Here is a 27981-nt window from a genome sequence, read left to right as displayed (position 1 = left end):
TGTGTGTGTGAATGGGTGGGTGACTGGATATGTAAAGCGCTTTGGGGTCCTTAGGGACTAGTAAAGCGCTATATAAATACAGGCCATTTACCATTTAATAATAATAATAATAATAATAATAATAATAATAATAATAATAATAATAATAATAATATCACTTTTATTAATGCTTTTGTTGGACTTCACATTGCAGCCTTGTGCCTAAAGTGTTCTGTAAAAAGAAAGTTCTTCATGGCGAAACGAAGAACCAATAGAAGACATCAGAGGACAAGAAGTCTTAAGTGGATTTCGAGTCATCCTGTTTGCTAACAGTTTATAAAAATAACTAACGGAAATGGGGGTTGCTGGGAATCGTAGTTCTCCCTTTGAGGTAGCGGATATGACGCATGTGTTGTGCAGCGGGTAGCTGGGTGTCGTCCGCAGTCTCCTTTGCTGTAGTTGGATGAATCAGTCGACGTTGACAGTCAATGGGATATGACAGTGCTTTTGTAGTACGCCGCTAACTTTAGCTAGACCGTTAGCTGGCTGTCAGGTCTTTAGGAGTGCGTTAGCCGAAAGAGAGAATTTCCAGTGCCAAGGCATTTTTGAACAAAGTTGTACAATTCGTCCGCCTTAATATCTTTATAAGATGACGCTGATGATGTTTTCGGCTAAAGGAAGCTAATTTAACTTAAGCTAGATGGCTAGCTACCGTGTCATCAACTTGTGAATGTTATAACTTAGTCACTGTGCGGGCCATAATAACCTTATTCATTGGAGAGTGTAGCTAACTAGCCGTTGTATTAGCCGGGTAGCATTACAGCGTGAAGTGAAAATCGAAACGAAGTTAAAGTAGTGCTAGTGAAGCTAGCTAGTTTTAACCCGTAGAATGAAAAAGACACAGCCTGACACATTGGATTTTATTCCTCAAAAAGACATCGTATACAACAAACTTCTGCCGTACGCGGGCAGGCTAGACGCTGAATCCAATGATATTTTGAGTAAGATAAAAGGAAACTTGGGCCGAGCTGTTCAGCTTCGAGAGATATGGCCCGGTGTCCTGTTTTGGACGAGGAAACTTTCCACGTAAGTAACACTAATCTCTAATGTCCTAATGTAACAGTTGTTGCTCACTTGGTAATGTTTGCAACATTGAGCCTATTGAGAAGTAACGCAAACAACATATATTTTACCACTGTAACTCGTAAAGTGTAAAATGCGGTGTGTTTATTATATAATACGCCGAAGTGTTTTGTAGGAACTGTGCGCACACTGATCAGTCAAACCGAAAACTTAGATTTGTTTTGCGTGTTTTACGAAACACGGTCGTTTCCTCACGGCCTGCTGTGCTTAATTACTTATAAAACGCTACACAGCTTTGAATGCCCGGTAGCTACAGTCTGTCGGGCATCTGATTAGGGACGCTACGGGTTTCATAATCAGGCCAGTGTCAAATACACAACCTGACCCAGACAGAGCGGCACAGTAGTGGGTCATTTAATTGCTCTTCTGCAGCTGACATTTTTATTTTGAAGCAGCGAGTCAGATGACGGCTCACCAGATATCGCAAAATTTAAATTTTATGGTTTCCTGTCAAGCTGCCTCAAAGGCGGCCCTTGTGCATAACCACCTTTTGATATGCATTATAATAGTTTCAGATCATGTTTCAGTGGTCCACGTGGCTTTCTGTTGAATGTTTGTGCCAAGCTCTTCAGGTGAGGACATATATGGTCTTGCTTAACTCAGTACAGTGCATAAACATGACATTTAACATTTAACCCCCAGATTTCACCAGCAAAAAAATATTGTCGGTATGGATAGTTGATTACATTATGCTGTTTGATGTTGTTGTACGTGGTTGCAGGCCTGCTTTAATCCATTTCAGTCCCAAAAGCTGGCTCATTGCACTTTTCAGGAGTGACTCACTGCCGGATCAGGCAAACGGAAAGTTGACTGTTATGCTGACCCAGATTCGGTTTACCAGTATTTTTGCACTTAAAGATTGATTAAAAAAAACATTTTCATTTTAAATTGTCTACAAGCTTTATTCAAGTGTAGTATTTATTTTAAATATGACTTTTCTTAAATTATATTGATTATATTGATTACCAAGTTCATTACATTCCTGTGTCTTATGCATGTAAACACTTTTGACCTCTTATTATCTGTCCTGAAACTGGAGTCATTTTCCCACATTCTCTTCTCCTTAAGGTACATGAGACTGTATGGGCGCAAATTCAGCAAAGAAGACCATGTGCTGTTTATCAAGTTGCTCTACGAGCTAGTGATGATACCCAAACTGGAGATCAGCATGATGCAGGGCCTTGCTCGGCTTCTTATTAACCTCCTCAAGTAAGATTGGTTCCTGTCTGGTTTACTCAACAACTTGTACAGATGTGTTTTTGGTTTCTCCAAGAGTGAAGTTACATTTAAACATGCCGTATGCTCACCAGTGATGATTTGTCTGGTGAAGACTGCATGATCAGGTAGCTTTTGCGTGTTTCTCAATTTCTATACATATGTCATCTTCATCTTAACAGGAAACGAGAACTCCTGTCAAGGGAGGACCTTGAGTTGCCATGGAGACCGCTGTATGAGCTATACGACAGGATTCTTTTCTCAAAGACGGAGCATCTCGGCCTCAACTGGTTTCCCAAGTATGCCTGTGGTTTTAAGTGAAGCCTGCAAATGTTGTTATTAAAAAAACAAAGAAATAAAAACAAATGAAAACTGTGCTTAAACTTAGAAATGAGGTATACTTTTTGGTTTAGCTGTTGAGTCAGATTTCACAAATTAGGTGGGATGTTTTTTTTTTAAAAGCAGCAGAAAATGTGCTTTAGGCAACATTTATTTCACGGTTAGTCTGAACTGCACATATGATAGTCAAATTGCACTGAACAGCTCCTTCACCTCTACATTGTTTTAAAATATGTGATGCAATCATCTTTATTAATCCTTCTTTGTAAAAAAAGCAACTATTTCCTATTCACAACCTCTTTAACACAGCACTTGACCAGCTATGTGGAGATTGGAGGAAGTCTGATTCCCTCCAACTCTCCTGCTATTTGTTAGCCAACTTTTTGTTGCAGTTTTTGTGTGCGCAGCAACGCTGTCTCAGAAAAAGAATGTCCTGAAATGTGCATTATCATATTTATTGTTTTAAAATGACTCATTTCTCATCTTTCTCTAAGTTGGCCAACTCTTCACTCTGCCTGCCAGTGACATTGTCAAATGGAAGGATGTCTTAAAAAGAAAAAAGCTTGCTCCGCGACATCACAAACTGGCCGTTAGAAGTCAAATTTTTACTTTTTTCATTTCATAACTTCAGTAGACTGTTTCCCTGGTGTTGACATCCATTTATTTATTTTTCTCAATTCAAATTAAAAGGGATCCCTTGTGATAGTTGCTGTTTAATTCAAATTATGGCCTGGTTATTTTCAAACAGACTCGGTTTGTTATACCTCAGGTGACAAGCTTGTCATGTTTTATACCACGTAATGTTTGTTTTTACCAGGAACTATAGCCGCTATGATTTTTACAGTTCAGCATGACTTTAGAGATTTTACAATGTTGGTCTGTCCTGTGCAAGACGTTCCTTGTGAAGTTCTTAGCAAGCAGTGCGAGGTGCTCTTTTAGGGTGCTATGGGAACATTGCTACTTTGCTAGCAAAATGCTTTCATATTGAGCCAATGTAAGCAAGCTGCTTTGGTTGGTCAGCTAATCCTTGTCCAGCCCATATTAATGCACACAAAAGATAATATGTTGTATAAGTTGCTGCACAAGTAATAGGCACTCTTGTGTGCTGAATGTTTTTTTTTATGCCTTTGTCTCCTTTTACATTCAGTTATCTACGGCCTCGTTCATCCTCTAAACACGTAATGATAAAATTGGTTCAGAGGTGGTAAGGATAAACATTTCTCTTTGTGTTTTTTGTTTTGTTTTGTTTTTACTTTGAATTCATCCTTTGAGACACCATGTTGCATGTGAAAGTAAAAACTGGACACCCCATATGCAGCTTGTGAGAGAAGGAAAAAAAAAAATCAGGAGTTAATCAATGTTAACATTTCACCCATATTGGAGACTGTCGCACTGCAGCTAACAAATTTTTGTATCATTCTACTCTTCCCGATAGCAACCATTAGCTCATATTAATAGATGATTCTTTTATTTAACATGTTTTCTTAAATGCTTCTAATCTTTCATGTTATGTTATGATGGCATCAGACTTTGATGACCATATTAAGATGTAGTACAGTTTACAGTATTTATGACACATTGTGAAGCATTCATTATGTTTTATGCTTGACTTTAGTTTCATTAACTCATAAGCTGTCTAGCTTTTTGTTGTTTTTCTTGTTACACATCCCCACTCTAACCTGTTTTGAAGTCCTTGGTTTACTGAGCAGCATTTTCAAGAGTCTAGACGTTTAGGAGCCCAAGTTCTTATAATTTTGTTTTTAAAACTATAAACATTTTTTCTAGTATTTGTAGGTTATATAGCGTGGTCCTTACCACAGAGTGCGCTCACTCACATTTTTCTGCTGTTGGATTTGCATATTTTGGGGTTTTTAGCTGGTGTGTTGTGGGCTTACAGTGTAAACAGTAGATCAGTAGGTTGCAGTTTGGCTTGCACAGCATCACTCATAAATGCGGCTATCGATTAAGAATTAAATCTGTCAGCTACAGCTATCTAAAGACTCGAGTGATGCAAAGACGGATAACAAGCTGTTGAGTGGTATTTTTCAACCAGGCATGGTTTGACTTTGCATGTCAGTAAATAGATGGGATTGTAGAAAGGAGCCTAAGAACTCTGGTTATATCACTCTCTGTCATTCAGTCTTTATGTAAAGGTAATCAAGTCAGGAGTTTTTAATTATTATTTTTTAAACTAGTGGAAAATTCGTAAACGACGCTAATGTATCATATTTGTAACTCTGTTATGTAAGAGTTATGGTGGTGTCAGTTAGAAACAGATTAACATGTACATCTTTATTTTGGCTTGAACCCAGTTAGTAAGCTCAGACAGTACAGGTAACATTTACTCTGCTTGTATTGTCACTATACACCGACCTGTAAACTTTCCTTTTTCACAGCACGTTAGTCAGATGTGTCAAGAAGTTTCTGTGTGCATGCAATTAAACTGAGATTGCACTGATGTGAAAGCTGATTAACTGTAACCAACATCAGTCTTTTACTGACAGCCTAATAAAAAACTTTTCACTCCTTTTTTCATTACAGCTCTGTGGAAAGCGTGTTGAAAACACTTGTGAAAAGCTGCAGACCGTAAGTACACCTTAATATATCAATTCATGAATGTCCTCATTTTACCTTGTCTTTGGATTCAGGAGTTTAATAGTACTGCAGATGTTTGGTTTAATAACTGCGTGTCAGTCAGAGAATCTCTTGTTTATATGCATATTGCGTTTCTTAACCCTTTATTTAAAAGTTGGGCAAAGAAGCTCTATGTTGTGTCATTTTATTATTGCAAAGCTTCAGGTTCACCAAAATAGTACACTTGCAGGTATCTTAGGTGAGCACTAGGATTCGTCCTTAAGTTTGCACTTAGGCAGATAATCCTATTATCTTATCTAATTCTGTCTTGTGTGAGAGTTTCCTCTTAGTGTGAGAAGCGAGAATGATTTGTGGTTTGCTGCTGAGACGCTGTGGATCAGCACTGAGGGAGAGGGAAGGACACTTGGTTTTGTTTTATTAATTTATTTTCCCCCAGGATCACCAGTGAATACAAAATCACAGAGATGGCTAGGTGACCTGAAATAACCTGCAGAGTTTAAATAAACGCAAAACAGACCATGAAAATCCTCTCGGGTCTTTGACCCCTGTGGAACCGTAGGATTTATCCTAATAGCTAAAAATGTGCCAGGTGTATGACTTGTAATCTCCCATCTGTGGGACATTGTGCTCTAACACTGGAATTTCAGTAGCTGCTGCTTGTGTGTACTTGAGTCACTTGTCTGTAATGTGAGCACAAACATGGCAGATGATGTCAACGAATAGATACCCAAATGAAGATAATGGTTCACAGTTGAATGCTTTTGCTCTGAAGCCATATAAAGTCTTATTCGGTACTCTAATGGTATTCTGAATAGTTAGAATAATGAGGAAATAAAATTTATATTGATTTATTTTTCACATGTAAGCATATTGCTCTCATGTAAAGAAAAAAAAATATTGAATGCAGGATTTTTTTTCCCTGGCAGTATTTTTACAACGTGATATTTTCTGTTTTAATGAAGAAAAGTACTTTGTGTGCTTCTACAAATGGCAGTATTGCTACAGAAAACCCCCAGAAAACAAAACAAAGAGTTTGCCTGGATTTCCCAAATTACCAGTTCGGCCCCTGTACTCTTAAATTTGATTTTCTGATCGATAATTCAGAGAATACTTTGACCATTTCAGGCAGAACTTGTGATAAATGGTCACCCTTACATGCAAAAATGACTCCTTAAAGTTGCTGTAATGTGCATTGTCAGTATCAAATCGTGTGACTTGACCACACCTATGAATGTTTAATTCTCTTCTCCGCTGTTCCCAAGAGTAGCCTGTGTATCTGTGTTTGTGTGGTTATCATCAATCTGCTCCTGTCCTGTCTGGATTTGTATTAGCAAAAATGAATGAGAGGCAAATGTCTGAACCTTACTACAGATTAGAATTCTTTTCTTACATTACAACGTAATAAAATGTATTCAGCAATTAGAAATAAGAAATCATATTCAGCATCAGGCAAACTGTTATTTATAATGTTGATAATTTCATAATAGATGCATCTGAATTCGCTTAAGTAGAATCAGCAGTGTTGAAGGTTATTATTATCAATCAATCAATCAATCAATCAATCAAAATTTATTTATATAGCACATATTAAAACAACAGTGTTGACCATAGTGCTTCACAGTCAATAAAAACATGAGACAGTTAAAACAAACAATAAAAGAGGACAACAAACAATAGGTAACAACGCAACAAGCTAAAACAGCCAACTACACAGAATCAAAAGCCAAAGTAAAAAAATAAGTTTTAAGACGTAATTTAAAAGACTGGATAGACTCGGCAGTGCGAATATGAACGGGGAGGTTATTCCAGAGTCTGGGTGCCACGGATGCAAAGGCCCAGTCGCCTCTCGACTTCATTCGAGTCCTAGGTTGTGCTAGGAGCCTGTGGTTGGACGATCTAAGTGCTCTGTTGGGATTGTATGAATGGAGTAAATCAGAAAGATAACTGGGCGCTAAATTATTCAAAATATTAAAAGTGAACAAAGGAATTTTAAAATCTATACGATATTTAACAGGGAGCCAATGTAATTTGGCTAAAATTGGAGTTATGTGTTCATGAATTCTCGTACCTGTTAAAAGACGCGCAGCTGCATTTTGAATTAACTGGAGCCGGCAAAGAGAGGAGTGTTGGAGGCCCGAGTAGAGGGAGTTACAGTAGTCCAATCTGGATGTAATAAATGCGTGGATAAGCTTTTCAAGGTCCTTTAAAGGAAGGAACGGCTTTCTTTGGAAATCTGACGCAACTGGTAAAAGCTGTTTTTTACCACAGTGGACACCTGTTTCTCGAGTTTAAAAGAGCCATCCAGGAACACTCCGAGGTTTCTTACAGTGGACGAAAGATGGCTAGCGAGAGGGCCTAGGGCATCAGCTAACTGGTCTAGTGGAGTGTGACTACCAAAGACTATGATTTCGGTCTTATTCTCGTTCAATGTAAGAAAATTATGTGATAACCAAATTTTAACTTCATGCAAACAGTTGAACAGAGGTTGCAAAGAAGCAGTCTCATTGGATTTCAAAGGTAAATAAATCTGGATATCATCGGCATAACAGTGAAAGGAGATGTTGTATTTACTAAAAAATTATCCCAAGGGCAACATGTACAAAGAGAAAAGAGCAGGACCGAGCACGGACCCTTGAGGCACACCACAATAAATAGGGGCAGAAGCCGAGGAGTGTTGCCCAATAGCAACAGAGAACGACCTCTCTGAGAGATAGGATTTAAACCAAGATAAAACCGTACCTTTGAGACCAACAACATGTTCCTACTTAGTCTAGTCTTAAGTAATTCTGACCCAGGCTTTGTTTCATTGCTGGTTTTAAGTACTCCTTAGAAGTTGTCAGTCTCCAAACCTGATGTACACGTTCAGGCTGTCCATCTTTGAACCACACTTTAAGCTCCTTTGAAGGTTGAGATGTTTCATCTGTTCATATACAGTGACTGGCCATTTTATTAGGTACAACTGTGACTGGCCGAAAACTGAAAATGTAAAAGTTTGTTGGTTCTAGTTGAACTTGTTGTGTTTTTGGATTGCATATTAAACATTTCTCCAATAAAGTGGATGGTAGTGTATTTTTATGAGCAATCATGTAAATGTTGGTGGTATTGTCACCATGTGTATATAATAATAATAAAATAAAAAAATAAAAAAAGCAAAACTCTGATTTTGTTTCTCTCTCTACCTTTGTGCAGGTACTTTTCAGAGGCGGCTACTCAGGAGATGCTGGATGAGTGGAGACCACTCCTTTGTCCCTTTGATGTCACCATGCAACGAGCAATCAGCTACTTTGAGCTCTTTCTACCAACAACTCTGCCTCCAGATCTGCATCACAGGGGCTTCAAGTATGAAACCTCTTTTATTCTCTTACATGTACACTGCTATTCAAAGTTTGATGCGACATCAAAGAGAAAGTAATCAAAAATGAGCTATGATATTTAGCAGTATGTCTACACAGGCCTACACAGTCATGTGTTCCAGTGGCAGATTGTGTTACGTAATTCAATTTATTAAAAAACGTCACCAGTTACGCTGGCAGTCCTTGTGTTGATAAGGAAAGATTTGCACTCTTCTTTCAACTTTAGCTGCTTGACTTTATGAAGAATCAGCCTTTGTATGTGAGGGGAGGAAAAAAGCTTTTCTTCTGAATAAAGAAGAGATGAATGGAAAGACAGAGTCAGCCTTCTGCAAAAGTAGAGGGTCCCGATACAGATGTCATGACTGCCACTCAGAACTGGCAGGCATAATGGAATAAGTGACTGTGATATGCAAGGGGCGTTTCCCATAGTGAGACATAGAAACAAGTGCTATAAAAGAGAACAGAGGCACAGTTTTTTTTCTATCCTAACCAACTGCAGTGAGACATATCGACTCTTTTTTTAATACTCTGTATTTTTAATGCTTGTTTAAAAAGGATTTTTTTTCAGTTCATTACTATATTAGCCATGTCCTGTCCTTGCACATTATTTTTATTATTATTATAATAAATGATAAATCTCATTGAGATTTAGAACTTTTTTTTAAGCAGATGTGTACAAAAACAAAAATTAATACGATAAAAGCGCACATTATAGATGCAAATGAAGAAAAACATGTTAAAGAGTAGTTTCAGTTAGGCAAACCTTTAAAATGTTTCAGTGAAATCAGAATCCAGTTTAATTAAAGAAGTGTAAAGATTTTTCACCAGCAGTAACCATTACTGACTATTATCCTGACTTTTAATTAACAATGTTTAAGAGTGCTGAGGAGATGCCATCTGTTCGTCTAAAGCGTGCTGCACTTCTACCAGGGCAATAAAAAATCCATTGAACATACTATTAAATTAATGTTTTAATTTATATTAGGAAAATTTATCATTCATGCACAGCATAAGTTTGGGCAGCCTGAAGCAAGATAATAACGCTAATGAGCTTTACTAAAGCTTTAGCTTTAGCAAAGAAGTAAAACTTTGTTTTTGCATACACCAGCTATAACACCATCAAGATGTCAACCTTCTGTTTCATGGGTACTGAGTAGCTTTTACTGCATTATTGCCCCTTATACACAGCATTAAACGCTGTTTGGTTCGGCAGTATTCTTTAGTGCCCTTTTACTTGTAAAGCCTTGTTTTGTCTTAATTAAAACAGTGGACTCCTTTAAATGAAGAAATGTTGGTTAACATAAACTATGTAAGTCAAAAGAAGACCTGGAAAACTGAGGATTAAATTGCTCATTTGCTAATCAGAGAGACAAAGTAGGACTGCAAATAGATCAGCAGAAAGTGACTGTAATATTGTAACTAGTGGTGGGAGTGATCTCCTGAGGTTTGTGTGACAGCCACAGATAAAAGGATGATGATCCACATGTTTAATTTGGCAAAGATTTTACACCAGACGCCCTTCCTGGTGCAATCCTCATCATTTATCCGGGCTTGGGAGCACTAGGAGTACTCCAGCACTAGGAGTACACAGATTTGTGGTGCTGGGTTTCATAAAAGGACAAACGGAGTCCACTTAAGTTAGCTCCCTCTGAATTCAGATGTCAGTTGGTCAAGAGCTGAAAAACTGTCTGATACAACAGGGACAATGATCTAAAGAAGGCCTAAAAATCCACCAGGAACTCTTGTCAGAGCCACATATTAAAGCTTTTGGCCTTCACAGCCTCTTGACTTAAAAATATTTGAAACGGTGGGGTAGATCTCAAACTTGCTGTGTGCTTAAACTCTGACATCTTCAAAGAGGAGCAGTTACTAAGTGCAAACTCATGGGTGCTTCTAACTGCTACAATAATATTTTCGAACCAGTGGATTGAGAAATGGTTAATTCATTCTGTCTTTGCCATGGGGAGTTATGTTACTTTTGCTGTTTCCAACATTTGTGAATTGACATAAATGTATATTTTTAAACCTGTAATCAAATTTAATTTGAACAGCTGTGCAGTAGATTGACTGACCCAAACATGGAAATGAGTTTTAAATTATTAATGCTCACCAAATTACAAAGCTCTTTGTAGGACAGTTATAAATAATTCAAGATTATAGAGTTAGAAGATAAAACACTACCCTACATTGTTTTCTGCTTATAGTAAGGGATTCACATCATGTTTAACCAGTGCTCCTCTCCCTCTGCCTGAAGCATACTTTCATTGGTCGGTTAAATGTCACACGTGTGTTATGAACTTGAAAGATTTATTTCCTGATTTTACTTTTCTGACAGGTTGTGGTTCGACGAGTTGGTCAGCTTATGGGTATCTGTGCAAAATCTTCCGAGCTGGGAAGTTGTAAGTGGATGAATGTATAATTTTTTTTTTCCATATGTACAACATTTTTTTTTTTTTTTTAACCTTTCTTATTTAACATGTCGTCATACGTCTTTGCAGCATCTGGTTAATCTCTTTGCCCGCTTGGCCAATGACAACATTGGCTACATTGACTGGGACCCTTATATTCCTAAGGTTTGTTGCTCCTTCCCACTGCACATTACACAACTTAGCACTTGCTTGTTTTTGAGGATTTTGGCACATGCTCCTATGTTCTCTGGGTTTGTATGTCATGTCTATTGCTGGTTATCAAGCAAACAAACTATCAGGTTTCTTTGTTGAGCTTGCTTTCCTTCTTGCATCATGTTTGCGTATTTCCCCGAAGTGATACCAGTATCTGTCACAGATAAACATTCAAAGAACTTGTCAATATCCAGGTAAACACACAAACAATATCCCTGCTAATTTTGTTTGTCACATTGCAGATTTTCACAAGAATTTTGAGGCGCTTGAATCTTCCTGTTGGGACCAGTCAGATGATTGTACCACGATACGTCACCAATGCCTACGACATCAGCCATGTGGTGCTTTGGGTGTCAGCCCTCCTGGTTAGTTTGTAGACCATAAATCATATTATGTTACAATATACCATATAATTTACTGCATTTACTGTACAGTTTGCAATTAGGCATATGTGATATTCTCAGTGATATTCACTGTACCAATTTCAGGGAGGACCCAGCAAGCAAGCTCAAGCTCAGCTCAGTGGCCTTTTCAACAGTATTACATCCTTCTTTCACCCGTCAAATCATGGCCGGTGGTTGGTGAGTCATTTCTTCGTACTTTTGGATGACTGGAACTAAACAAACCATAAATGTAGACTAGCTCATTATATCAACGGCTCAAACTAGCTTGTAAATGGAGAATATAAAAATATATAATATATTTTATATATAATATATATAAATAAACTACTGCTACAGTTAAAAACCTTTTAGTAATGAAATATTAAGAGTTGTGCTCTCAAATTGAGAAACTCTCCTTCGTTAGAACTTAGTTCAGCTTAGTTTAGTATAAATAGCAACAAAAAATAACCCCACAACATTTTGCTCGGCTCAGATTGGTACATGCAAATACACGACACCATGTTTTTATAACTGAAACCTTGTTACTACAAACTACCTGGTGGCACACATGGACCACTAAATACAGAAATCTGTCCCAGTAAACGACCTAAGCTTGCAGAACTTTTGTGTTTACATTCTGCCACACACTAACTTAAATTACTAGTTCAATTCAGAGTCTGCAAACTCCATACTTTTTGTATTATTTTACCATTGATGGTAATGCAGGATAAGAAAAAATCCACGTTTTCAATACAGACAGTCTGAAAGTGTGTTGAACTGTTGATGGTTAAAAACAAATTAAGACATTCTTTAACTTCTTGTCTTAATAAGTGAGTTAAAGCTGTTGTATAACATCTATCATACTAAATCAAAAGAAATCTTGAGTCATGTTGTTTTGATTTCCTTCAGTGAGTGTGATTACATCACTCATCCAGCTTGGTCCAACTATAATTCCAGCGTCAAATTAACAGGGACAGGGGGAATAGTTGCATATCTTTTTCCAGGAAGCCCCCTGAATCTTTTTATGGATTATGTCAGACTCTAGTTCAGAAATAACAGCAGGACACGTGAATGAGATAGCTGTGATACTATTAAAGGTCACTGGCACCCGGGTCACATGCCTTTCTGTTTTGAGGATCCTGTCTTTAATCACGGCAGGTAGCAACATGTCCTGGTACACAAACCTTTGTTTTGTTTAGGGCATGAGTATGTGTATTTAAGGGTGCTGATTGCATAGATGTGAGATGTTGTTTTATTACACGTAAACACTGTTTTGCAATCAACTAAAAAAAGAGTAGCAGCGTGAATCAGCTGACGATCTGGTGGGATGGGAGACCGAGAGTTGAAAAGTTTGACAATCACATGACTGTACTTTGTTGTTGTTGTTGTTTTTGTGAAATTTCACTTATACTCTTCTGATTTTTATGGACCTGAGCTCATGTACAAACATATAAAAGTGTTTTAGTATTATATTGTATATAACATATAAGATGGAAAAATCATAATGGCAGCATTGCTGTGAGCCAAAAAGCTATCATGATCAATAAATCCTCAGCTGGTATGTTCATGATGTCATCTTCTAACAGCACCTTCTACCTTTCAATTTGTCCAGAGTACATGGAAGCCCCCCAGTGTCATCTCTTTGTCATGCATCTATCTTTCTCCCCCTCTGTTTGCATGCGCAGATGAAGCTCATGAAACTGCTCCAACGTCTCCCAGCCAGCGTGGTTCGGCGGCTTCACCGAGAGCGCTATAAAAAGCCCACATGGCTTACACCAATACCAGACAGTCACAAGCTGACAGAGGAGGATATCACAGACTTTGTGGAGAGTATGATGCAGCCAGTTCTGCTGGCCATGTTTAGCAAGACGGGCAGTCTCGATGCAGCCCAGGCCCTGCAGAACTTAGCGTTAATGAGGCCCGAGTTGGTCATCCCCCCTGTGCTAGAGAAGTAAGTTTGTACTGAAGTAGAGAATCCAAAACGAAAATTTGGCCCTGATTGTGCTTCAGAGTAATCTATTAAAAAAAATAGACTACATTTTGTGATGAAAACAAAAGACTGATTGTTCCCTCGCTTTGCCACAGAACATACCCTGCTTTAGAGACTCTAACAGAGCCCCACCAGCTGACTGCTACTCTGAGCTGCATGATTGGTGTGGCACGGAGCCTAGTGTCAGGTGGGCAGCGCTTTCCTGAGGGGCCCACTCACATGCTACCCCTGCTCATGAGGGCTCTGCCTGGCGTCGACCCAAATGACTTCAGCAAGTGCATGGTGGGCACCACTGATGTTCATCTCTGTTATTGCTGAACTTCCTAAAACTGACACAAACTTCATTCGTGTTCCTACAGATCACATTCCAGTTTATTGCTACGTTTGTGACTCTTGTGCCTTTGGTGGACTGTTCGTCTGCCCTGCATGAACGAACAGACTTGACAGAGGTGAATTTCTGTTTTGTTTTTTTTCTCCATCTTTCTGCATTTAAATCAAAAGTGTTACATCATCCTTACGTATGACTTCTGTTCCTTTTTTTTGGCACCTTTAAGGTGGAGAGAGAGTTGTGCTCAGCCTCAGCTGAATTCGAAGACTTTGTGCTTCAGTTCATGGACCGGTATGTGCAACATTAATACAAAACTGTCTACATTAAAGGAGAGAAACTGTTCAGCAGCAGTACAATTCTCCATTGTTGGGTCATAGTTCCCATTCGGTATTCTTGTAGTCAAAATTTAGTTTCATATCATGGCAGAGGAAGTTAAAATGAGTGTGGTAACAAATTAGAAAAATTATTTTCCTCTTTTCTTAACAAATAACTAGATATACTTGCTCTTTATAACTGATTTATCTATATACACCAGGAGTATTTTCTATATTCGGTATCTATTTAAACATTTTTTTTCTTTTTTCTCATTTTCCCCTGCATAGATGCTTTGCCCTGATAGACAGCAGCACTCTGGAACAGACCCGAGAGGAAACAGAAACTGAGAAAATGACTCATCTGGAGAGCCTGGTAGAGCTCGGACTGTCTTCAACCTTTAGCACCATCCTCACACAGTGCTCCCTGGACATCTTCAAGGTTAAGACTCAGTCTCGTCTTTTCATGCTGTTACTTGTACATAAACAGTACTATAGAAAAGTCTAATATTGAACAAAATGCTTTCTAAATAATGACGTGAGTGTGAGATGTCTGAGAGCATGTTTTGGGTCATTGTCAAGTTGGATAATGGATTTTGGGGCATTGTTTGGTGAATAAGAATTCAGTCATTTATAGTGAATTGAGGTTTGCGTTTACCTCAACTGCAAGAAGGCAACAAGTATTTGTTTTAAAAGCATATTTATATTTGATTTAAAACTATGATTGATCAAATTTCTGGAAGAAAGATGCCCCTATATCTCCTATTAAAGTTGATGCATTATACTCAGCCCATCCTATAATTATTTCAAATTAAATACCTTCTCTGATTTGAGTTCAGAGGCATCCTTTGTTTGTTTTGTTTTTCTTAGTTTTTAATTGAGCTTTTATTGTGAAGCATTTACAAGCTTACCACGTACAACAACATCTGGATGGGAAGGATGACATAGTGACGAGGATCTGAATGAATGAATTAAGCAGCCTTATTTTGTCAGTTTGGCCCACTTAAATGTACCTGGCATGTTATTTGGAAATATCTAAGTATATAACAAAATATAGCAATGCAAGTTTGTCTTGCTTTAAACCAACACATTTTTATCCAGGGGCTTCTTTTTATGCTCCTTAGCTGGCCCTCAGCTTACCATCTGTCATATGTTATAGTTAACTACACCCTAGACATCATCTGAGAGGTGGCTGATATCTGACTTATTAACTGATTCTTGCTATTAAACAATGACAGTGACTGATGTTAGTGGGCAATAGCAAATCTTTGAAGCTTTGCTCAGGGCTGAATCTTCAAAGACGGTTTAATTATGGCTTTAAGTTTCGTTACTTTCATTTTCCTCAAAGGTGAGGGGAAGAAAAAAAAATCATCATTCAGCTAATGGAGGCATTGTTGTTTAGAACATTGATATCTGCCCCAGAAATTCACTATTGGTGCATCTCTGCTTCTAATTGACTGTTTTGGTATCTTTTATTATTAATGAAAATATGTTACGTGTTTTTACAGTATTTATACATATGAACACATTTGTCACTTTGTTTTAATAGGTGGCTCTAGAAAAGGTGTTCAACTTTGCAACCACGAACATCTTTGAGACTCGTGTAGCCGGCAGAATGGTTGCTGACATGTGTAGAGCTGCAGCTAAGGTAAATATCATTCACTCAAACTCCTCGTGGAGCTCCTTAATTTATGTTTCATTTTCATTCTGCTTCTGTTTTCAGTGTCACCCTGCAGAGTCACTCAAGGTGTTTGTACCACACTGCTGCAATGCAATAAATCAAATTGCTGTCAGTAAGTAATGCTCACACAGGAATAGCCATATGTAGTTGATATTTCCAAATACCTGAATCTGGTTTTCCCTCCCTGAATTGATATTATTTACCTGATGCACCCCCCTTTTTTTTTTTTTTTTTTTTTTTTTTTGAACAGATGAGGAAGTGTTGAATGAAGAGGAGCTTGACAAGGAATTTCTGTGGAATCTCCAGCTGCTCTCTGAGGTGAATTGACTTCTTTATAATTCCAGTTAACTTATCTGTTTGCCAATTCCTTACTTAAATAATTCTTTGCCTTAACATTTATTTTACCTTCTTGCTGTTTGCACCTGCAGGTGTCTCGTGTGGATGGCGATAAGATCCTGCCCTATCGCTCTGAGCTGGTTCAGATTTTGCAGTTGACACTCCACCTCAAGTGTAAACAGGGCTACACTCTGGCTTGCAACCTCCTGCACCACATTCTTCGCTCAACAGCCCTCATCTACCCCACAGAGTACTGCAGTGTGCCAGGAGGTTTCCATCAACCAACTGGTGACTACCTACCCATTAAGGTACAAATACCAAATATGCTTTATATATAATACACATTAGTCTTTTTGTCAAGTGCATTTACTGTCAGAAACTGGCTTCAAAGACTACTACTATACTCAACCATTGAGTCAAGGTCAAAATCAGGCACTAGCAATTAGAGACATTTGTCCTTTAACCAGATAAGTCTTAGTGAAGCAATGACCTGGTTTGATTAATTGTCTACTACTTTGTTTAGTCCTTTGATCCTATTAAGTCTCTTCCTCTGTAGAGGCAGGGGTAGTAGATCGTTTGGCTGGATTAGTGTCTTGGACCATAGAGGAAATAAAATGACTCTTATGTGGTTACCAAGTTAAGAGCAGTTGTCAAGTGAAATGTGCTGTGTGCATCTGTTTTAACCAGTAATAAAGAAATCGCATACTGATGTCAGCTTTTCTGTTTATCCACTAAACACACAATTAGAGATATCAGTTTTTGGGTCAGTCAGTCTTCTAAAGAATGATTAGATGTTGTTTTTTTTTTTTGTTTTTTTTTTTTAACTATTAGTAGTGAACATCCAAGAAATAAAAGAAGATTTAATGTATGTAAATTAAAGTTTTTTTTTTCTTGAAAAATTAATTTTTTTTGTCTTTAGACCAAAGTTGCATTTGCAAATAGCACCTTAAGTTGTTGTAGCTACACATGGCCCAAACCAGAATAGAAAATATGAAATTCCTGTGATTTATCTTTCTTAATATAATGATGGTAGTGTATGTATATATGTCTCTATGTACCTTATGTCCTCCTTTACAGGTGTACCAATCTCACATGACCATCATCACATATAGAGCAAATATTAAATTCGATATTTTGACTTTTTCATGTTCATCATTCCCCCGCTGATGCATGTTAACCTTACGTAACTTAAATGTCATCAATATTTGTATCTGCAGCAGAATTTTCTTGATAAAGCACCGCAGGGCCATAGGGTGGGTTTTTGTTAGATTAAATAATAACTTGTTTGATGTTAATGTCGTGCAGGACTGGGGTCGACCTGGGGACTTGTGGAATTTGGAAATCCAGTGGCATGTACCCAGTGTTGAGGAGATCTCGTTAGCGTTTTATTTACTGGACCTTATTCTTCAGCCTGAACTTCAGCGCCTTAAGAGATTTGCAGAAGGCGAACAGGACATGAGCAGGTAAGGAACTGCTCTGCTGCCAGAGGTCACTAGCTGTAAACTGCATTTTTTTTTTTTGTTTATTTTGGTGGATTCTGTTTGTGATAGATTTGTGTTTGTTAATTTGTACTTTCAGAGATGATGTCCTACAGAGCCTCACCATTGTTCAGCACTGTCTCCTAGGAGCCGGGGGTCTGATGCCTCCACTGAAAGGAGAGCCTATCCCTGAGCTGTAATTGCTTTGATATGATCAAGAAAACCAGATAAACACATCAGTGATAGTCAATAAAATACAGGGGATACAGGGATCAGAGAAATCCTCACTTTATCTGCTTAATTTTAAATGTTAAACAGTTCTGTTTTTTTGTTTTTGTTTTTTTTCTCCCAGGGTTCATAGCATGGTGAATCTAGATGAGACCACCCTCTATACAGGAATGGAGTATGGTGTGTTAATCTCTTCTTAAGACCTATCGGAAGAAGTTTTTTTCTTCTCACATTAGATATAAATTAAAGGGTTTGTTGAAATATAAACTTACACTGTATTATTATCTCGACCCACAGATAAGTCCAGAGAGAACTACAGAGATGCTATCTGTAGTGTGATGAAACAGCTGCTACGTACGTTTTCACCCACTTATACCCCCTCGTAGGCTTGTGGTCCCTCTTTATTCTACAGCGACATCCATAACTTCACTGTTCCACCATCTGACTTCTGTTTTGTCTTCCTGCAGAATATATCCTGGAGCACTCAGAGGATGACACAAAGTCTCTTTTCTCCATCATCAAGGTGGGCAGCCAGTAAAGTAACAGCCAAAATAGAAAATACTTGCATTATATCTGTTTGGAAAGCCACAGTGCAGCATGTCTGAGTTGTTAGGTGTGGGATAATGTGTGGGCATCGACTATCATGGTTCCTGTCTCGCCGAACACAAATCAGTATTTTTGTCTGTGACGTTTTAGATTATCAGCGACCTTTTACACTTCAAAGGTTCTCACAAGCACGAGTTTGACTCCCGCTGGAAGAGTTTCAACCTTGTGAAGAAATCAATGGAGAACAGAGTAAGACTGCTCTTGTATATTTGTACTGCTGTTATCCTGGAAGAAGTCATAAAAAAAAGCACATTTTCAAAAGTTACAGAAGATGCACTAGTGACTGTAGTGACCTCACCCTTTGCATTTACAGCTTCATGGCAGAAAGCAACACATCAGAGCTCTTTTAATAGACAGGGTCATGCTTCAGCATGAAGTAAGTCATTCATAGAGTAACGGCATTGTAGGTTAGCTTTGGCGTTTTTGCATTTCTGACTTTGATTTTGTCCTTATCAGCTGCGAAAGCTGACGGTGGAAGGATGTCAGTACAGGAGCATTCACCAGGAACTGATGAGAGATCTGTTGAGGCTTTCCACAAGCACCTACAGTCAAGTGAGTTCTGCACGGCACCCTTCAGGAAAAGCATAGTTTACATTTTGTTAATACATTGCCAGTGTGATTTACTAGCTTACTAAGATTTGAGTAGTGTTTTGTAAATGATTAATAATTGAGACTTGTTGCCTTCCAGGTACGCAGCAAAGCTCAGAATGTGTTGTTCACTGCATTGGGAACCTACAATTTCTGCTGCAGAGACCTCATCCCCCATGTCCTCGAGTTTCTCAACCCAGACAACAGCGCTGTTACTCAGCAGCAATTCAAAGTATGGCAGTCAGCTTTGCACTAAAAATTCTTGAACAGTTATTTATATTTGTAGATTTATTTTAATACTGTATCTGTATTTCTCCAGGGTGCCTTGTACTGTCTTCTGGGGAATCACAGCGGCGTGTGCCTGGCCAATCTGCATGATTGGGAGTGTATTGCTCTGACGTGGCCTGCCATCGTACGGTCTGGCCTCAGCTCAGCCATGTCTCTGGAGAAGCCCTCAATTGTGCGGCTCTTTGACGATCTTGCAGACAAAATCCATCGGCAGTATGAGACCATCGGCATTGACTTCTCTGTGAGTTGAGTGTTAAGAATGCTTTCAAAAGTGAATCATGAAATGAGGTATTTGCCTTCATATAGTGGTAAAAGCACAATAGCTCAAAAGTTCCCATCTTGAACACAGATCAGATCTTTTACAAAAATGTGTTATATTTATGTTTGGGAAAAAATGCAAAAGGTTAGAGTTATATGATTAACATAGGCTTAAAGTGCTGACTCTTAGCTTTTAGTTGGAAAACTGACCAAACCATTGAGGAATTCCATCCATTTTAAACACACTTTCATATTTTCAGAGCTCAAACTTAATTGGGCAAATTAACATACTGATGACATTTTTACATTTTTGTCAAGAATCTTCGTGGGCAGTGACTTCCTGATATGTGACACAAGGGCCCCACTAAAAAAAGAGGCTCTTCTTCCTTTTTATGCTTTGCCAGGCCTTTCACTTCATTTTCAGTGCAGCATGTGAAATGCACTTCAGTTGCGCTGAGATCAGGTGACTGACTCGAATGTTACAGAACATGCCACGTCCTTACCTTTAAAAGTCCTAAGTTGCTTTTGCAGCATGCTTTGGATCTATTTGCACTGTAAGGCACTGTCCAATCAACTTTGCTCCATTTGGCTGAATCTAAGCACAATGTATATATCTCAGTCTGTTTCTGTCTTTTTTCACATAATTATTAATTGGAAGTTATACATATCGTGCCCTTCCCATGATGAGCTATTCCAAGTCTTCTCAATACAGTCTTGTTATTATAGTTCCGGTTGAGCTTAGGTTTCTCTTTTCAAAGAATGCTGTTCCAGAGCTGGTCTAGCCTTTTTAAGCTGTTTCTAATCTATCTAATCTGCCCTTTGTGTTCTTGAGACTGATTGCTCCATGTAAGAAGAAAGAACCTTTCAATTTGCTCTAATGAAGTCTGGATTCTTGGACTGTATATCCTGACAAGAATTTTCTTTATCATGGGAATAATCTGGCAGACATCAAAAACAATGATGATCTGTGGTCATCTGAGTCTTTTTACGTGTACTGGTTCCCACTTATGTATCTGGTGGATTTGTTTTGTATTTAATGTAGCATGGTGCACTTGAATTTGGCTATACGTTTTGGGTTCACAGCAACAATTTTCCAATGCAGATGCCAGTCATAGCCTCAGAACTTTTCATAAAACTTTTAACTGAATTGTTCAATCCCATGTAATTCCTCAACAGTTACTGGTTCAACCCCATCAGAAGCTGCACTTTAAGCCCTTTTTAATGACACAATAACTTTAACATGGTTTGGTAGTCGAAGGAATTAGAAGTTTTAATTTAACAAACAGTAAAAGACACTGAAAGTTTCATGATGAGGTCTAATTGAACTAGATCAGAATGTCTCCAAAAGTTGATTCTGTTCATCTGGACGTAGCGTTTTGCGGGAGAATCGTTTCGTCACTCATCCAAGATCAGATCAGAAGGCAAAACTCTGAAATAAACGCACATGTTGAATTTGTCCATGCATTGGAGGAGTTTTGAACTACACTGACCTTACAAAGGTCTCACTTAAATTTAAAAGCTTGTCTGGTAAAACAATTGTGATAATAATTAATTACTTACTGTTTGTCGTCATTATGAGGCTGACTCCAACACAGTCATTATGCATACCAAAGACAAGAGCTTTTATCTGCTGTTAGTCTGAGTTTACGGATTACTCCCTCCTTATGGGGAGTAATCCGTAAACGTGTCCTTTACACGTTCGGACAAAATATTTTTATAATTATAATTATATATAAATTGTGTTTTATCCTTTTCCATGCTGTTAGATCCCCGGTGAGTGCTGTGATGTGGCTAAACAGATTATGACTACTGGGAATCCTTTACCTAAGGAAGATGTTCCCTCTGAGGAAGAAGTAGCACAAGGTCTAAAGAGACAGGAGCTCAAGAACTCCGAGTCTGTCGGGTAAGTTTTACATCAACAAAAAGATGAAGATGACCATACCAACATCCTTGCAGTTGGAGCACGTGAGCAGCAACATAAACTTCTGAACACTGGTGTAACCTTTCTATTAAAATGCTGTTTTAATCTGCATTCACCCTTACTGTAAGCATCATAGGTTCGACAACAAAATGCATGTAAATAATTACATTCTACATTTTTGTAGGAGATACAAGCAGCTCATTGGCGATCTTCTGGACTCTCTCAGCAACGGGAACTCGTGGGTTTTTTTTTAATGCACATACCATATATTTGTGCCAGTGTTTACTTATGACAGCCTCTCACTGTAGTTTTGTTTCTCATTCCAGACCTTGGAAGTTTGAACACATTGCAATAGGCTTCCTTTCTTTGCTACTGAGAGATGACCACCAACTCCCTCCAGCTGCTGTTTTGTTCTTTGTGAAAAGCCTCAACCATGAATCTCTCTATGTCCGTAAGGTGCGGCATACACGCGTAGGAACAGAGCTGTGATTTCTTTTCTTTTCCCAGCAGCATATAGATGTAGTACAGCCATTGCTATAAGGAGTTTGCTTGAAGTGTCACATTTTGTCCTTTAGGTGGCGATATCAGCTGTGGCTGGCATCATGAAACAAATAAAGAGGGCGCATAAGAAAGTCCCTGTGAGCCCCTTGGAGCTCTGTAAGCATATGTTTTTGTTTATCCCCCACTACTGTTTTTGTGTATTCTTACTGTTTCTAAAGGTCATCTCAAAATCTGGATTTTATCTTTGATAGGTGGCTTGAAACAGCTTAGTGGCACTGTAGCAGGGGATCGCACAGACAACCAGTGGCTTCAGTATAACAGCAGTACCCTTCCACGCACACAGGTGGACTGGGATCAGTGTGTGTTTGTGGAGAAAACCCATTGGGGATACTACTGCTGGCCAAGGTTATGATTTTATAATGCCTGCATTTCTTTGTGTTTTCCTTATGTGACTCTTTAGCTTTCATTCATTCATTTCTTTTGCTATCTGCTGCTTTAGCAAGAGATTCTCTTCCACACTTCTTCTTTTCTAACTTTGTAATTGTTCTCCAGAAACCTGATGATGTATGCGCCACAGGAGGAGCAGCCCACGCAAAACCTGGCCAGAGAGGAAATGACAGAGGTGCATACAAACAAGCCTGGGAAAAATATAACACACACAGTGGTGTGAAATCATGGTAACTGCAAGTGCAAAACTTTTATTTTCCGCTCTTCTTGACAGTGGGAACAGATCATCTTTGACCATTTCTCAGACCCAGTGTTCATTAACCAGTTCATTGAGTTTCTCTCACTTGAAGACCGTAAGGGCAAAGACAAGTTCAGCCCACGCAGATTCTGCTTGTTTAAGGTGAGGTAGTAGATTCAAAACCAAGGGGAAAAAACAGCTGAAGTGAATAAATGCAACTAATTTGCCTTCTCTTTTTCGCCTAGGGATTGTTCCGTAATTTTTCCGATGACTTTTTGCCTCTGTTTCGGCCACATATGGAACGTCTAGTGGCAGACTCCCACGAGAGCAAGCAGCGTTGTGTTGCGGAGATCATCTCTGGACTGATCAGAGGCAGCAAGCACTGGAGCTTCTCAAAGGTACAGCTCCAAAACAAGATGATCCTCATCATTCAGGTCTACAGACTTTCTGTATTTATCAAGCTATAACTTTGGGGAAATCCACATGTGGAGATTTTTTTGTTATTGGCATTAAACTATGTGTGGAGGCCATTTAAGTGATCGCACCATCACCACTCTTATTGTGGTTGTTTAGGTTAGTTATACTGTGTTAACATTGTCCTTGGTCATTCCATTTCTTCAACAGGTCGAGAGCCTTTGGGAGCTGTTGTGCCCATTGCTCCGCACTGCCCTGTCAAACATCACAGTAGAAACGTATGCAGACTGGGGTACATGCATCGCTACAGCCTGTGTAAGCCTTGTGTTCATTATTTTCTATCCTTCCACCTCCGTCAGTCATCGTACCATCCAAGTGATTGTTGTTTCTCACGCTGACAGGAGAGCAGAGATCCACGCAAGCTTCACTGGTTGTTTGAGATGCTAATGGAGTCCCCAGTCAATGGAGAGGGAGGCTCTTTTGTCGATGCCTGGTGAGTAAAAAGTTACATCTTTGAGGAGATGCTGATGCTGTTGTCGGTGGGACTTAACAATCTGACACTTGTAATGGTTTTTCTTTTCAGTCGTCTATACGTGCTCCAGGGTGGTCTAGCTCAGCAGGAGTGGAGGGTACCTGAGCTACTCCACAGGTTGCTGCAATACCTGGAGCCCAAGCTCACCCAGGTTTACAAGAATGTACGCGAGCGCATTGGCAGGTGAGACGCTTTTCGCACCCAGATTAAGCTTAAATGTGTCATCAAGTTATTATAAATTCGTTTGTATATCGTTTTTCTTTCATCCTCCCTCTCTACTTTTCTATCCTTCCAGCGTGCTCACGTATATCTTCATGATTGATGTCAACTTGCCATACACTCAGCCCACCACCTCCCCACGCATCTCGGACTTCACGGAGAGAATTCTGTTGCAGCTGAAACCTTTAAATGAGGGCGATGAGGAAATCCAGAACCACGTGATTGAGGAGAATGAGGTGGGAGTGCAGGATGAGAGGACTCAAGCAATCAAGTTACTCAAAACAGGTGGGTGGTTGATCTGTTGTCACTAACCAAATCAGTTTCTTTGTGAGACACACTCGACTGTGGCATTTATGAAATGATTCGTCCTGTGAATTTCTGCAGTGCTAAAGTGGCTGATTGCGAGTGCTGGTCGCTCCTTCTCCACTGCTGTTTCAGAACAACTGCAGCTGCTTCCCCTGCTCTTCAAGGTGAAATACTCACATTCAGTCTTAGCTTAGCTACCTTCGTCACTACCACCTTCAAGTTTTCTTTTTGTTGTGTTGTATACACTATAACATTTAACCCGTTGCTGTCGTGTTTCAGATTGCGCCGGTTGAAAATGATGACAGTTATGATGAATTAAAGAGGGATGCAAAGACCTGCCTGTCTCTGATGTCTCAGGGACTCCTCTACACAGAGCAAATCCCCATGGTCCTCAGTGTCCTACAGGAGGTAGGTCACCTGGCCGATGTGGCTGTCGCTCAGCTTTTTACCTGCATCACATAACACTGGGGTTTTCACTGATTATCACTGATCATAAAAGAAAGGTTCAGTGGGAAAGACAAAAGAATCAAAGGCATCTGATTATACTTAAATTTCTTTGACATTATGTAATCCTTTATCTGTCCATGCCTGGTATACTGTATTCATCATTGTTCCAATAAAAGGATTGCAAAGACAAACATGCTTATTGTGTACACCTGAAGTATGTTGCTGATGTGAGGCTGGCTCTGTTGCTGTGTGTTACAGATTGCTGGCAGCAGCTCCTGGCACGCTCGCTACACGGTGCTCACATACCTCCAGATAATGGTTTTTTACAACCTGTTCACATTCATGAGTGACCAGAAGGCAGTGAATGATGTGCGGGCGCTGGTGATAAAGCTGCTGGAGGACGAGCAGCTTGAGGTAACTTGAAATGTAAAGATGAATGCAGAAACATGTACCTGGAGTGGCATGAGCAGGAGCTGGAACCTAGCTTGAAGATAAAGAAACATGTGACTCTCGGATTATGTAACACTCGCCAAGCAACTGGCCACTATGTGCTTGTTTATGCTAGCAGGCACTCGCACTGTCTTTCAGCTTCACTGTAGTGATTCAGCGCGCTCCTCGTGGCTCTCTACTCTCTTCCCCCTTCCAGTCCTTTAGCTGTTGCCATGGAAACCACAGGCTGCAGTAATCTGTTGCTATGGAGATAACGTTTCGGATTGAACGAGAGTGAAAGGGAGAAGGATGGAGTAGAGACAAAGAAGAAGTGGGGGATGGAATTTTTGTTTGGCCACTTAAAGTCCCCTGAGCCTAATTTATCGGCCTTAGTGATGCAATACGTTTGTCTTGTTGTATTTAAAGATGCCTGTCCACTGAAAAACACCGGTCTAAGACTGAGAACTCCATTGAGAATAGAGCTAAAACAACATGCTACGAAGCATTTGGCTCCCATTATAGAAAAGCACTGAGTCCCCAGCTGGCTGTTTAAGTCCAGGTAGCCGGTGTATTTCCTAATGGGCCACCCTGCTTCTGACCCCGATACTGCAGCTATGGCATGCCTGGTACCGTACAGTAGTCATCGAGGTGCCAGAGCTCATGTGTCAGTACATAAATGTACTTATGCTGTGCCAACATCGTTTTGGGTGGAAATATGAATTTGAACCAGTGTTGTTTGAATATGAAATTCTTAAAAAGCATTCATTCTTTGATGGAGTCACATGCCTCTGGGAGCACCAGTAATGATTAACACACAGGGGTCCAGGCATTATCATAATTGGATGATGAGTCTTAAGCCTTTTAAATGCATCAGTCGGTGGCCAGTTACCAGATGCAATCCTAACCCATTACCTATGAGCAAACGTCAGCTTTTTAATCTGTTACCTCAGTTGGATTGTTTTGTGTCTTGTAATTGGTGTTATGTCCATCTCATTTTCGGCCTTTGTTTTCTAGGTAAGAGAAATGGCCGCCACTACACTCAGTGGCTTCCTTCAGTGCAATTTCCTGTCCATGGATGCCCCAATGCAGGCACATTTTGAGGCTCTCTGCAAGACTCGCTTGCCTAAGAAGAGGAAGAGAGATCTTGGCTCTATAGTGGACACCATCCCATCGGCTGGTAAGGAACTTGCTAAGAGTTACCTACCAACCAAAGATTGTGTGGGTTTTTTTCAGTGTCATTTGAATTTGAATGGAATCGCTACTCTTGTGTGTTTGCAGACCTGGTGCGCCGCCATGCTGGTGTTCTCGGGTTGAGCGCTTGCATTCTTTCTAGCCCATATGACGTCCCCACCTGGATGCCCCAGCTGCTGATGGACCTGAGTGCTCACCTCAATGACACACAACCCATTGAAGTATGTGTGGTCAGCGATTAATCGCCATTTATTATGGCATATCCAAAAGCTAACCATCACTTCTGTGGCGTCTCCTTTTAGATGACTGTAAAGAAAACCCTGTCAAACTTCCGACGGACACACCACGACAACTGGCAGCAGCATAAGCAGCAGTTCACAGATGACCAGCTGCTCGTCCTCACTGACCTGCTGGTCTCTCCCTGTTATTATGCCTAAAACCTGGTAAAGAATTATTTTACACTGTTGCCAAGTCATTACTGTCCCTGACTGTATTGTCTTCATTTTAACTAACTTTTTACATTTAATCTTTTTTTGTGTTTCATTGGAAACAGTTTGGAACAGCTCCAGTCTGTGCAGACATCAGCCTACATTGGGGAGAGGACCTGAGTGATTGACTGAGATAATACACAACATCCCAGCAGCATCAGATGAAGAGTGGCACTCAGAAGGATTAAAATGTTGTGTATTTATGTATTTAGCTCATTTGCATTTCTACTATACTTAATATTTAAGGATCCATCATAGCAGGGATGAATGGCCTGCAGTTTGTAACATTACTGTACAGATTTTTTGTTTTCTTTTTCTTTTGTGGTTTGCGTGCATGTCCACGTATGTGTGCGCGCGCGTGTGTGTGTGAAGGTTGATGGATGCTTGAAGACATCAGCCGGTGTCCCACACATTTCTCAGGATTATATCCCAAGTATCAGCTCTGAGCCAACACATTGTCCAGTGTAGGACATACTCTATCTTCCAGCAGTGAAGTGTTTGGTGCAAGCCAGAGAGAACTGAACAATGGTCTCTTTAGTTTAGACTTACAACTTGCAACACACAATGTTTGTGTGGTTGTTTGATCTATATGTGGTTATATGCATCGTGTATGTGTATATCATGGTATAGCAAATATGCACAAACATTTATTTATTTACCTTTTTTTTTTTTTTTTTTTGAAGTGCTAAGTTTTCATTATTGTATTTTTTCTTTTCATAGAGAGTATATCTGAAATTAAGTAGATGGCTGAGCTGTGGGCAGCGGAGCCTGTTGTCAACTACTCCTGCAAAGATAGGGAGAGCACAAACTCCCCGCTGCTGTGCTGTGTGGATTGGAGCACAGTGAGATCACTCTTTGACGTGTCTCTGTGCACGAAAAAGAAAAACTGCCTGTCTATAGTTATAACCCTTTCCTTTTTATCACAGGTACTATTTACTTTTTAACATAAAGTAATGACTTTGGTTTGCAGTATGGTTTCCCCTGATGACTTAAAATCAGCATTGAAGCCTTTAGTACCTCACTAACTAGAGTAGTGCCAAAACTGCAGTGAGTTTTCTTTCCCTTCTGTTTTTTTTTCTTTTTTCTTCTTGCTTTTTTTTTTTTTTTTTTTAGATATACTGTTTGCTT

The 27981-nt window shown here is 39.4% G+C and overlaps 1 protein-coding gene across 2 annotated transcripts; it reads left to right on the top strand.

Moving 5' to 3' along the window:
* The first annotated feature begins 259 nt into the window (after positions 1-259).
* psme4a (proteasome activator subunit 4a) lies at positions 260-27940 on the top strand. Of its 2 annotated transcripts, XM_026189312.1 has the most exons (48): positions 260-1065; positions 2191-2331; positions 2520-2636; positions 3824-3880; positions 5218-5262; positions 8461-8610; positions 10960-11023; positions 11123-11197; positions 11488-11610; positions 11734-11826; positions 13314-13579; positions 13714-13900; positions 13978-14067; positions 14173-14237; positions 14549-14699; positions 15807-15905; positions 15981-16050; positions 16189-16256; positions 16367-16582; positions 17580-17737; positions 17853-17948; positions 18105-18160; positions 18278-18334; positions 18448-18503; positions 18677-18775; positions 18900-18962; positions 19043-19138; positions 19275-19406; positions 19494-19703; positions 21487-21623; positions 21826-21879; positions 21968-22097; positions 22217-22298; positions 22394-22547; positions 22695-22764; positions 22864-22989; positions 23073-23225; positions 23452-23556; positions 23643-23734; positions 23825-23956; positions 24069-24277; positions 24377-24462; positions 24578-24706; positions 25004-25159; positions 26189-26351; positions 26453-26586; positions 26668-26808; positions 26919-27940. In XM_026189312.1, exons 1-47 carry the CDS (start codon positions 869-871, stop codon positions 26800-26802), a joined length of 5544 nt encoding a protein of 1847 aa, XP_026045097.1. In that variant the 5' UTR covers positions 260-868; the 3' UTR covers positions 26803-26808; positions 26919-27940. The 2 variants fall into 2 exon arrangements, with proteins under 2 accessions (XP_026045097.1, XP_026045098.1); XM_026189313.1 differs by lacking the exon at positions 3824-3880 and having other exon boundaries at positions 261-1065.
* Positions 27941-27981: the final 41 nt, after the last annotated feature.

This window comes from Astatotilapia calliptera, chromosome 13 (assembly GCF_900246225.1).
Source record: "Astatotilapia calliptera chromosome 13, fAstCal1.2, whole genome shotgun sequence".
Lineage (NCBI taxonomy): Eukaryota > Metazoa > Chordata > Actinopteri > Cichliformes > Cichlidae > Astatotilapia > Astatotilapia calliptera.
Note: the sequence above shows the minus strand (reverse complement) of the source record. Positions and strands in the feature narration are given on the sequence as shown.

Bases quoted from the DNA above. Each gene is read 5' to 3' on its own strand.
- psme4a (XM_026189312.1), top strand. From the start codon at position 869: ATGAAAAAGACACAGCCTGACACATTGGATTTTATTCCTCAAAAAGAC. The intron at 16,583-17,579 runs GTACAAATACCA...AATGTCGTGCAG, and splicing joins GTGACTACCTACCCATTAAG to GACTGGGGTCGACCTGGGGA. The intron at 19,139-19,274 runs GTGAGTTCTGCA...GTTGCCTTCCAG, and splicing joins CCACAAGCACCTACAGTCAA to GTACGCAGCAAAGCTCAGAA.